The sequence below is a fragment of the Octopus sinensis genome, linkage group LG11 (genome assembly GCF_006345805.1).
Source record: "Octopus sinensis linkage group LG11, ASM634580v1, whole genome shotgun sequence".
Lineage (NCBI taxonomy): Eukaryota > Metazoa > Mollusca > Cephalopoda > Octopoda > Octopodidae > Octopus > Octopus sinensis.
The window spans coordinates 14,564,118-14,577,587 of NC_043007.1; the positions used below are offsets into that span (position 1 = coordinate 14,564,118).

Here is a 13,470-nt window from a genome sequence, read left to right on the forward strand (position 1 = left end):
TCTTTAGTGTTCAGATTATTCTATCAAACATAATGCCTATTGATTCCCATTGATTTGAATTAATCATGCATTATCTCAAATCTTCAAGATCTTGATGGTGTAATTACTTAATGTAGAATAACATTGTAGGGTAGGTGTGAGAGCCTGGATCTGGTCAGTTTGAACATAAAACAGATTAACTATTTTGGCCAGATATGGCCGGTTTAAATACTAAAGGGTTAAACGATGATGATGAAAGCAATGTTAATATTAAGAAAATATGAAATCAGAGCAAAAAAAAAAACACTATCATAGGGAATGTTAGCCAGTGCTTTATTTCTGCCAGTTCACCAAGCATCTAATCTTACAAAGCCTATAAAATCAAATCCAGAATAGCACTGGTGCGTATTTTACCAACCTCATTGAGATCAGCAATATTGCAACTTAGAACACAGAAAGAGAAGTCAATACAGAAATGGATAATTGCAATAGAAATCAGTTTAACAGGATTAAGATGAAACAGAATAAATTTTATTTTGTTCCTCTTTTCATGTTCAGTACCATTTATATTCTTTTATTGGTATCAACAACAGGATGAGATATCTCTTGCAAAAAATTTAGACAATTATATTGGCCCGAATATCTAATTTGGTACGTATATTAGCAATCTCTGTTCATCAAATAATCAAGTCCATTAATTGGTGTAGAAGGATACGACATAATACTTTCGTTGAATGCACCAACACACACATGACGGGATGGGTTAACTGCAGTTTCCACTAACCAAATTCTTCCACCAAACATTAGTTCAATCCAAGGTTATGGTACAAGACACTTCCTTAACCCTTTAGCTTTCTCTGTTATATGTAACACTTGTTTATTCATATTGGTTTTAATCAATCTTGCATTATTTAGGCGTAGGAGTGGCTGTGTGGTAAGTAGCTTCCTTACGAACCACATGGTTCCGGGTTCAGTCCCGCTGCATGGCACTTTGGGCAAGTATCTTCTGCTATAGCCTCGGGTCAACCAAAGCCTTGTGAGTGGATTTGGTAGATGGAAACTGAAAGAAGCCCGTCGTATATATGTATATGTTTGTGTGTCTATGTTTGACCCCCCAACATCGCTTGACAACCGATGCTGGTGTGTTTACATCCCCGTAACATAGCAGTTCAGCAAAAGAGACTGATAGAATAAGTACTAGGCTTACAAAGAATAAGTCCTGGGGTCAATTTGCTCGACTAAAGGCAGTGCTCCAGCATGGCCACAGTCAAATGACTGAAACAAGTAAAAGAGTATCTCATATCTCTTAGGTTTCAATAATGTGATTGTTTTAAGAAATGACATTTATCAGGTATGGCCAAATATGGCCAGTTTGGATATAAAATGGGTAGAATATTTGGGCTGAACATGGGTGGTCTAGATTTTAAAGGGTCAAGTTGTGATACAGTGATATTAAATTCTGAATTGTGGTTGTGAACACACTTCTTGATCATTCATATAGCCATAAAGTAACAAAATCAAATTCACAGTTTAAAAGCAACTGTGATGTCTAAGAACATGTTATGTTGAATATACGCAAAAATCAAATAAGAGAACTGAAGTGGAGGAGCATTTTAAAGAGACAGTGCAAAATAAGAATTGAAACCCAAACTGGTCAAAAAAGGGGGAAACTCACCCGATAGCGGTGTTTCTTATGAACACTTTGTTGGAAGCAATTGATACACAGGACGCAAGTGAGATCATTTGCGCAGTCCCTGGAATTAAAAACATTTAGAAGGAAATAGAATTGGAACAATGTTTGTCTGTATGTAAGCTGCAGGTAAATAAAATATATAAGTAAATATACACACATCCATAAACAGTTGAATATATTTTCGAATGGATAAAAGGCAAAGCCGACCTCGGTGGAATTTGAACTCAGAACGTAGTGGCAGACAAAATACTGTTAAGCATTTCGCCCAGGGTGCTAATGTTTCTGCCAGCTCACCGCCTTTATAACAATAATGGTTTCAAATTTTGCCACAAAGGCAGTCATTTTGGGGGAGGGGATAAGTTGATTACATCAACCCCAGTGTTTCACTGGTACTTAATTTATTAACCCCGAAAGGATGAAAGGCAAAGTCAAACTTGACAGAATTTGAAATCTCTTTCTTTCTCTCTCTCTGTGAACATATTTCTTTTTACGTATATGAGGAGAGGGAAAATCGTTTATGTGAATTGTGTTCAATCAATGAATTGTGTTCAATCAATGGATTGTGTTCAATCAATGGATTGTAATGTCTCTCTCCCTCCCTCCCTTTTATTCACTCACTCAATCTGTATGTGTATATACCTATGCACGTGTGTGTGTTTGGCTCCAGTGCTAGAATGTACTGTCATCAAAATAGGTTGAATGCCAAGTCAGCCAGTGGCATTCATCAAACAACTGCCCCCTATCATCTCATTCCATTAAAATTTATCTATATATATATATATATATGTATATTTACATATAAGTGTAAACAAGAGAGACAGAGAAAGGCAGAAACAAGGAAAATGCCACTTATATTTGAACACTATACAAATATTCTTTTAAAAAAACTATTCTTTTAATTTTTCTAAATTTAATTATTTAATCGTTACAGTTGAAAAGGTCTCAAAATGACTGAAACAGGTACTGAAATGTTCTTTATAAAATTATTCTAGCATTTTCTATTTTGACTTGTTTTTTCATATATATATATATATATATATATAAAACTGAGAATGTGTGTGTCTGTGTGCATCCCTAAAACTCAAAAACTACCCAACTGATTTCTTTCAAATTTTACACATGCACTACTTAGGGTCCACAGATTGTAATGGTCCCAAAAAAATGTTTCAACTTCTTGCTAATGCGAGCGCAGAGCAATCTCTTACACTGTTTTGGTAATACATGCCAAAAATGAAACAATAACATCTCTAGTGTAATGTGATATAATAGTTTCATTTTTATTAGTTTCACTATGTATGTGTGTGTATATATATATATATATATACTTGTTTGTATATATGTTAATAGTTTTATTTCTATTAGTTTTACTATGGGAGTGTGTATGTGTATATATATATATATATATATATATATATATATGTATGTATATCATGGGTGCTGGGGCTACATAAAAAGCACCCTTGCTGGTGCCAAGTAAGACCACCCAGTACAATTTGTAAAGTGGCTGGTGTTAGGAAGGGCATCCAGCCATAGAAACCATGCCAAAATGGACAGGAAGCCTGGTTCTGTCAAATCGTCCAACCCATGTCAGCATGGAAAATGATGTTTGATGATGATGATGATGAACTAAATTGAAAAGGTAACAGGTCAGAAAAAAAAAAGCAAAAACATTCTACTCACCTGCAAGAATAACTTGGCTCACCATGTTTGAAAACATGTCCACAGATTTGCGATGGGGCATCTTTTTCTTTTAACTGTTTAAACTCTGTTTCTGGATCTCCACCACAAAGAAACGTTTCCAACGGATGAAATATTAACTTGTGAGAGAGCCTCTCTTCTTTAGCACTTTCCTGGCCAGGAGCATATATGACAGGTACAAAGGTTTTCCAATGTCTTTTCAAGGATGCCAATAATTTGCCATTCTTAAAGCTGTTAGACCAATCCTGAAACGACATATGACAACACGTAAGTACACAAAGCACACCTCTGTATAAATAATTACACATGCATACATACAAATAATTTCTAGCATTAATAATGCTTTCTAACATATAAGAGGCATAAAGCCATAAATTCCGGGGAGAAACGATCAATTACATTGATCTTACTACCCAACTGGTATTTTTTTTCTTCTTTTTTCTTAACCCAAGATTGATGAAAGTCAGCCTCAGCAGGATTTCGATGTTGTAAATTAAGGGACACAAAATACTGAAAAGTATTTTGTGCACATGCTTTACCATTTCTCAACACTTATAATACTATTGGCAATGATTAATACACTGGTTTCTAACTTAGGGTGAAGGTGTGTGTTTGTAGCGAGAATATCAATCAGTATAAGTAAGCTTTTAAAAAAAAGTCTTGAGGTCAATTTGTTCAACTAAAATAACTTCAAGGTGGTGTCCCAGCATGGCCACATTCAAATGACTGAAACAAGTAAAAGATAAGACATCGCACCATATAAGCTACATTTATATTATTTACTTTATGGCACGTCATTGAGGTCAATAACTGAAACTAAGAGGTTCAGGCATTATAAGCCCCATCAAGTGTAATATTTTGAAGCTTGACCACAGAAAGTGCAGCCAACTGTAAAGATACTAACTTGAAAAATATGAAAATACCTAAATTTGAGGAACTCACTCAAGTTACTGATTACTAGTGTGGAAAAAAAATTATAACTTCATGGTTGGAAGGAGTCAATAATATAAAGGGAACATCATATAACACTGATGTTTACAAACTACGAGGGGTGTTCAATAAGTAATGCTTCTGACCCACTTGCAGTTGTTTGATCTAGCTGAAATTTTGCATGTACAATTATTTATATCTTTATAGATTAAGTGGAAAATTACAGCTCTGGACTAATTGTGGTTTCTGATTTACAAGTGTTTGAACTGAGTCAAGTGTGAAATGGAGCCTGTTGAGTTTCGAGCAGTGATCCGGTTTTTGTATTTGAAAGAACGCACACCACGGGAGACTTTTGGTGAAATGAAAGTAACTTATGGTGATGATGCCCCATCATATGACCTTGTAAAACGCTGGCATCGTGAATTCAAACATGGTCGGAACTCTGTGGAAACAGCTCCCAGATCTGGTCGCCCCCTTCTGCCATTGATGAGGCATCTGTCCGTCATGTTGAGGCTGCCATTTTGGAAGATCGACGCATCACTATTCGCCAAATAGCCCATGAGGTCAAGATTAGTACCGGGTCTGTGGAAACTATTATTCATGACCATTTGCATATGCAAAAGGTGTCTGCCAGATGGATTCCCAGGTTGCTCACATCTTTCCAGAAGCAAGAACGTGTCGATTGCTCGAGGATGAATTTGGAGATGTGCCAAGAAGATGAGTCAAAATTTTTCAAAAGACTGATTACACAGGATGAAACCTGGGTCCATCACTATGATCCAGAGACCAAAGCCCAGTCAATGCAGTGGACACACCGTGACTCACCTCCTCCAAAGAAGGCAAGGGTGCAGCCTTCTGCTGGCAAGGTCATGCTCACAGTCTTCTGGGACCAGGACGGAGTACTGATGACAGATTTCCTGGCAAAGGGTGCCACAATTACAGGAGCCTATTATGCTTCACTTTTGAGGAAATTAAGAGAAGTTATCAAAATCAAGAGGCAGGGCAAGATCAGCAAAGACATCCTCCTCCTGCAGGACAACGCTCCGGTTCACAACTCGCTTGTCGCCGGATCAGAAGCACAGGCGTATGGCTATGAACTCCTCCCCATCCCCCCTACTTTCTTGACCTTGCACCCTCTGATTTTCACCTCTTCCCAGCCATGAAGTTGTTTTTGAAAGGAAAGCGTTTCCCAGATGATGCAGCCTTGATTTCTGAAGTCATGTCGTGGTTGGAGGACCAAGCTGGGGTCTTCTACAAAAACGGTCTTCAGAGCTGCATCAAACGATGGGAGAAATGCGTAACTCTGGGTGGTTCCTATGTAGAAAAAGATTAATAACTGTGCCAAGTTTCGTTGCTCTACTGCTATGGGAAGTGGGTCAGGGGCATTACTTATTGAATGCCCCTCGTATTTAACAGATGCTAACCATTAAAGGCAGCGAGCTGTCAGAAACATTAGCATGCCGGGCGAAATGCTCAGCGGTATTTTGTCTGCCGTTATGTTCTGAGTTCAAATTCCGCCGAGGTCGACTTTGCTTGTCATCCTTTCAGGGTCGATTAAATAAGTACCAGTTACGCACTGGGGTTGATATAATCGACTTAATCCCTTTGTCCTTGTTTGTCCCCTCTGTGTTTAGCCCCTTGTGGGTAGTAAAGAAATAAGATGCTAACCATTAAATTGTCTGCTGTTATATGCAATTCTCTGGGCTACAGGGAAGATTTCTAGGCATTATGTTGACTCACTGAAATGCAAACCTATACAAGTGGAAGATTCTCAAAGGCCTTGCTCTAAGCTTTCATTTACAATAAAGAAGAAATAAGGGGAATGAAAGGTGCTGTGTCATTGCAAAAATACCCTTCCTTGAAGCCCCTCAGCAACAGCTTGACATTTAAAAATTCATGATCATACAACTGTCTCCGAAAATATTCATAAACTTGAGCAAATTTTTCTTGGTATTTTAAAAGGAACATAGATGCTTTCTTCACATTTACAGAAAAACCTAACAGAGAAACCAGCTCCCTGGACACACAAAGATGACATAAAAGAAAGATCATCTAATTCTGAAGGTGGTGCTCCTGCTTGGCCTTAGCCATGATGGCTAAAACAAACTGAACTATTTTAAATATTCATTGACAGAATGTTTATTTTTATTAATATTAAATAATTTTTTTTTTTAACTAATTACATTAAGTGTTTTATATATACACAATCGTGCTTTTATACTATGGAATATAAAAATATATATATATTCATGAATCTTCCAAATCTAAACATCATACATTTATCAAGAAACAATGATTAGTAATTAATTTTTAAATAATAATTAGAGCAACATAAACATTACATTGAATAAAACATATTTTCATAATATATTTCGTTTCTGGATTTGGTTTGCAAGATTCTTTATATGAGTTTGTGTGTTGAAGCATATTCTATTGTGTCTGGGGAGAGTCATTTTCATTTTGTGTCGTATTGAAAAGGTTGCAAGACACAATGAAAATTTTAGGATAATAAAAATAAGAAAAACCTGGAAATTTTACCGGTGTGTTACATAATAAGGCACAAAAAGAAAACGGCTCCCCCCAGACACAATAGAATATTTTCATAATATTCATCTAAATTCCAGCCTTGAGCTCTTCTAACCTGAAGTCTTTACAATACAACAGTTTAACCTACTTCCAAAAGTGAGTTCATATATTGATTCACAAGGAATTGAGATATATTAATTAGTAAAGCAAATGAGTGAATCACAACAAAAACAGGAAAAAAGAAAAGAAAAAAAAAAACATCCTAAATAGTTGAGTCAGCCATAGATACTAATACAAGTCTTTGACAACTTATAATGGTAGAATGTACCATTAGTGTCAACATACAAGTCTTTAGAAAGTAAAAGGAATCTTCTTCCAAACACAGTTACTAATTAGTTCTGATAATTGGTTCTGATTCGTCAGCATAGTTAGTGAAAATGTTTTGAATAATTTACATCACTTTTAATATTACAGAGTCCGATAAGTCAGTGTCTAGTCTTTTATATATGTTCTGTATTTCCTGGCATTGATTGAAGTTACAACTTTTTAATGGGGTGTCTGTTCAGGGTATTTATTTGTGGAGGCACATGGCCTAGTGGTTAGAGCAGCGGACTCGCAGTTGAGGGATCGCGTGTTCAAATCTCAGACCGGGCGATGTGCGTGTTTATGAGCGAAACACCTAAGCTACACGCAGCTCCGGCAGAAGGTAATGGCGAACTTCTGACTCTCTCGCCACAACTTTCTCTCATTCTTTCTTCCTGCATCTTGCAGCTCACCCGCGACAGACCGGCGTCCCGTCCAGGTGGGGAACCTATACGCCAAAGAAACCGGGAAACCGGCCCTAGTGAGCCAGGCATGGCTCGAGAAGGTATTTATTTGGATGCCTAAAGAAAGGATCACTTGAAACATTGGAGAAACCAAAGGAACAAATATACAAAAAGTTCTAAATCTTTTGTTTGACAAGCATCTTTGGTACTGTACCTGTGTAAACAACCAGATATAACCACTGACTGAATGTCATTATCTATGCAGTGTATGTACACCATCTTTTATATATCTATTGACAGGATGACCTCCCAGCTTCTCAAAGGCTGCAATCACAAAGTTGTGAAAGAAAGCATGCTTCATTCACTGAAACAAGGGCTATAAAAAAACATGTACAAAATAAATAAATTAATTAATTAAAACAGAACAATGGCTTAGTTAAAGTTTGAAGATGTTCAAACTTCAGAGAAATCAATAAAGAAATAATAAAAATAATAATAATTATCTCTAACTTAGGATGAACAAGTCTGATGTCCAACACTTCCAAGTGAACTCAAAGTAGCTGACATTTATAGTATGTTTAGCTCATCTAGTCAAAATATAGTACCCTAGGTTCACTGGAAGATTCAAGTGTACCCTATGAAATCTCAAAAATCTAAATTTTTTCACAGATGTTTATAATATTCTCTTAGAAACTGTGCCTCCTTATTTGAACCCTGTACTAAACACTTTGCCCAATCCTTACTCCCTGGACTTCTGATCCGACAAAATGTTGATGTACAAATATTCAAGCCAAACATCTACTGTTTCAATTTCAAAGATTATGGGCACTATCCCTGCTTATATATAAACTTCAAAAAATTTATATGAAGTATAAGGCCAGTGGCAAAGAGCTGCATCTCTAATCTGGTGTAGGGCTGTAGTGAACTGAACAAGGTTTATATATGTGGGTATTAGAATCTTCCCTTGAATTTTGATGGGTAAACCCTTCCTCGACATTTAGAAAGAAAACATGGAATAGACGTCAGATGATGTAATTTGAAATAATGAGGAATTTAAAATGAATTTAGTAAAATAAATAGCTGTGATTATTAAAGTTTGGAACATGGCAAACAATCTTTCATAAGATCATTAAATACAAACACTTTAAAATGAATGGTTTTGTATTGTAGGGTCACGTGATATTCTACATTCTGCACAATTTTTAGCACATAGGACAGGTGTTATGAGGTTATTAGATATATTACTATATATTATTATTCTTTTTCTTTTCTTTTTCGCCCTTTTCAAGCCTAGTCAGGCTCATAGGCCTGGTTTCCCGGTTTCTATGGTGTGAAAAAGATTCAATTAGAACTTCTTTTTTTTTTTATTTGGCATGGATAAAGGTGAGGTTTCAAATATATATCATCGTCAATTAATTAACATCCTTTTTCCATGCTGGCATGGGTTGGACAGTTTGACAGGAGCTGGCAAGCCAGGGAGCTGGGCCAAACTCTGTTGTCTGATGTGGCATGGGTTCTTACAGCAGGATACCCTTCCTAATGCTAACCATTTTAGAGAGAGTACGTTTAAGGAACAAAAAAATGCAATTTTTGAAATTCCGTTGAGTATTCCCTTCCTTTACCAAACATGTCAAACATAAACATTCATAAACACCACTTTAATATCTAAAAACTTTCTGATAATTACATACATCAAGAACTTATACCATGCTTCACATGCCAACACGTTCATCCTCAAATCAACAATGTGCACTAAATGTTATTTTGTTGAGCTCCCTTTTCTGCTAATTATCAGAAACTAGTAACTGCAATACGGACATATATATATATATATAAAGTAAAAAGACCCCCTTCGGTCATGAGTGACCATGGGATTGCACCTAGAAAGTTACCCTCCTAGACACAAGTCCGGGCAAGGTTGTTTATGGAAGACCAGCAGTCGCCCATGCATACCAGCCTTCCCTCTCCACGCCACCAGTGTTATCCAAGGGAAAGACAAAGGTCGATACAGCTTGGCACCTGTGACATCGCAACTCATTTCTACAGCTGAGTGAACTGGAGCAACGTGAAATAAAGTGCCTTGCTCAAGAACATAACACGCAGCCCGGTCCGGGATTCAAGCTCTCAACCTCACGATTGTAAGCTCGATGCTCTAACCACTGAGCCATGCGCCTTCACATATATATATATATAATACTGACATATATATATATAATATATATAAGTGGAGGCGCAATGGCCCAGTGGTTAGGGCTGCGGACTCACGGTCGTGGGATCACAGTTTCGATTCTCAGACTGGGCGTTGTGAGTATTTATTGACCAAAAACACCTAAAGCTCCACGAGGCTCCGGCAGGGGGTGGTGGCGATCCCTGCTGTACTCTTTTGCCACAACTTTCTCTTACTCTTTCTTCTGTTGGCCTGCTTGCTTAGCCATCGGGGTGGTGTCATTTGAAGGGTAAAACAATGCGAAGTTCATTGTGACCAGCGATGTGTAGCAACATCTGATAGCCTGGTCGGTCACGGTCATATATATAATTATAGCATTTACTGAACACCATAATCACACATCATATTACAAAAGAATAACACATAACTGAAGTACCCTGGTAGATTGGTATCCAATGAATTAAAAGACTGAAGTAATTTAATTTAGGTATACAGTTACAAGGAGGTATTTTAGAAGATTGAATGCAATATTCAATATGGTATACAAAGAGATACACTTAGGGGTAATGGATTAAATTCACAACAAGGAGGCTTGTGGTGTAAAGACTGTGACCACAGCAACAGAATAAATTAAGGACCACAGCTCAACAGTTGGCATAAAATTGTTTGCAAATGGAGGATTAGCAATTAGCGATAAGATAATGATTATTAATGGCAACAGGAAGTTTCCAAGACCATTTTAGAAAGCAGTTCTTGATCAGTTGTCAGAGGGGAACATTTTAGAGTAACGAAAGCAAAATTATCACAAACTATAATTAGCTTCACCAATAGGCATAAATGATCTAATTAGAACAAGCAATATGCTAGATAGGTTGACTGTACTGCAGATAAAAAGTAATGACAGAGGTCAGAATAATATATGCCACATACACAACTGGCCAGGATCTTTCATTCAAGGATATACACAAAAACAAATTCACAAGACACAACATGCACCTAGGTCAGATTAACTTACATCTAAACACTCCAAACAACTCAAAAACAATGCCTAAAGTCTCAACTGGAACAGTATCATATTAGGTTGTCAAGAAAGTTCTTGTGGAATTTTAAATTTTGGTTTTAAATTATGTATTTTCAAATTAATTTTCGTTAAATTACTTTGACTTTATATATCATTTTAAAGCCCGTTTTCTGCTCTATCTAATCGTGTTTCTCTTTGAATAATTAGGCCATTTTTTCCAGAACATTGAATACAACATGGACAAAAAGCAAATTCGCACAATTTTCTTATTCCAGTTCAAGCTAGGCCGAAAAGTTGCTGAAAAAGCTCGCAATATCAATGATGCATTTGGACCAGGAACCACTAATAAACATACAGTACAATGGTGGTTCAAGAAATTTCATAGCAGTGATGAGAGTCTTGAAGATGATAAGTGCAGTGGTCGGCCATCGGATGTTGACAACGATCAAGTAAGAGCCTTAGTCGAAGCCAATCCACGCACAACTGTTCGAGAGCTTGCTTCTGCATTAGACGTAATGTATACGACAATTTCCAACCACTTGAAAGAGATTGGAAAAACAAAAATACTTGAAAAATAGGTGCCACACAAATTGAACGACAACCAAAAAAAAAAAAGCCATTTTGAAGTGTCATCTTCCCTTCTTTTATGCAAAAAGAAGGGCCTGTTTCTCGACCAGATTGTGACTTGTAATGAACAGTGGATTCTTTACGGCAACCAGCAATGCTCAGCTCAGTGGTTGGACGCCGACAAAGCTCCACAGCACTTCCCGAAGCCAAAGTTGCACCAAAAGAAGGTCATGGTGACTGTTTGGTGGTCTGTGGCTGGTCTCATCCATCACAGCTTTTTTGGATCCAAGCGAAACCATTACGGCGGAGAAGTACTGTCAGCAAATGGATGAAATGCATAAGAAACTCCGACAACAACAGCCAGCATTGGTCAATAGAAAAGGACCAATTCTTCTCCACAACACTCAGCCACACATTGCACAACTGACCCTCCAGAAGTTGAACGAATTGGGCTACGAAACTCTGCCTCATCCGCCATACTCACCAGACCTCTCGCCGACCAACTACCACTTTTTCAAGCATCTCGACAACTTCCTGCATGAGAAATGCTTAAAAAACCAAGACGATGCCAAATACGACTTCATCACGACCAGAACACAGGATTTTTATGCTACTGGCATAAATAGACTTGTTTTGCATTGGCAAAAGTGTGTTGATTCTGATGGTGTTTATTTCGATTAACAAAGTTTTATTTGAGCCGAGATATGCGCATCTGAATTTAAAGGTTAAAAACCGCAAGAACTTCCTTGACAACCTAATACATACCATGACTAGCTATGATTTCAGAGAGATAATCCTCACATGATATTTCCTTAACATACATTTGGTACAGATAACATCTAACCACAACAAACATGAGAGACAATCCCATCTATGTTCACTGTTGACCAAATATTAAAAACGAATGTAAAAACTACTAACTCTATGCAATCACTTGAACTGCTAGTATTAGCAATTAAATATCTCAAAATAACACCCTACTATCTTAATAAAGAAAAAAGGCATGTTTGATGATAATAATAATAATAATCCTGAATATACAAAGAGATGGGATGATCATCGTTGCCAAAATCTACCTCTTCACAGTCATAAAAACGCTTCAGCATACAGTTGCTGGCATTTCACAAAGCCAAAAAAGACCCACATTGGAGTGTTTCTCTCACACCCTGCACACATTCAAAACCAAATTGATCAAAGCACATTCCACACAAACACAAGCTTAGAAAGAAAGACACTAATTAAAACACTCACACACAAATAGATTATTATTTCATAAAGCAGATTTTGTAGCAAAGCCTCTCAGATCCATAATTTCGTAGAACTCAAGAAATAAATTGTTTGTTAGAGTCTACTAAATGTGGATTTGTCAGCATTTTACCACTTCTTGCATGATAATGACAGGTCACCCAAAATCAATTATGAACTTGATGGCACAAATTTTTGTCCATTCAGACTTCATATCTGTATCAACATTCAGGTTTTGTGTTGTAATTATTCAACAGGGAGCAGGAATAGTAACAATACTGGTTAAACAGTGTAACTTGTTTATTTTCTAATTCTTCATTGTTTAGCAGATTGTGAACAACCAGTGGTAGCTAGAGATTGTCATGACCATTGTCAAGGTGAACTAAATTAGAATGTGATAGCTTTAAATCCCAAAGATTTGGCACTCCAGCCCAATGTGTGAGTTTAGAGTCAACGTTCAGATTATTTTTAATGTGTGTGTGTGTGTGTGATACAGTGGGGAGGAGAGTATGAGTTTTAAGATGGCATTGTTTTAATCTCGTTTAAGACTGGTCAAACAGCTGAAGTTAAATGGATAAGAACCAGTTATAACAATAAAACCTCACGTGAAGGTCATCTTGCATTGAAGTATTTTAGTTTCACAATATCAGTGGTTCACTACGTAGGAGGGAATAGAATTCAAAATAGCTCTGGTTTATGGAAACGAGTTGACCTCCAGGACTGCTAAGTCCATAATAATAATAATAATAATAATAATCTAGTAGTAAATTGGTGTCAGGTTTGTTATTCATTTTTATAATGTGTCTTGAGTGTTCATTGGATTTTTATTTTTGTGGGTTATCCTGGTTTAGCATACTGTACATAAGGGGAAACTAAA

General features: G+C 36.9%; 1 protein-coding gene across 4 annotated transcripts in view; it reads right to left on the bottom strand.

The window, feature by feature from the left end:
• Positions 1-13,470, bottom strand: part of LOC115217033 (E3 ubiquitin-protein ligase UBR2) — a 118,413-nt gene that overhangs the window by 74,149 nt on the left and 30,794 nt on the right. For all 4 annotated transcript variants that reach the window (XM_036507100.1, XM_036507099.1, XM_036507098.1 and 1 more), the window contains exons 2-3: positions 3,353-3,615; positions 1,655-1,733 (exon numbers count right to left, since the gene is read on the bottom strand). In XM_036507100.1, the coding sequence (XP_036362993.1) occupies positions 1,655-1,733; positions 3,353-3,615 (342 nt within the window). The remainder of the gene's footprint in view (positions 1-1,654; positions 1,734-3,352; positions 3,616-13,470) is intronic.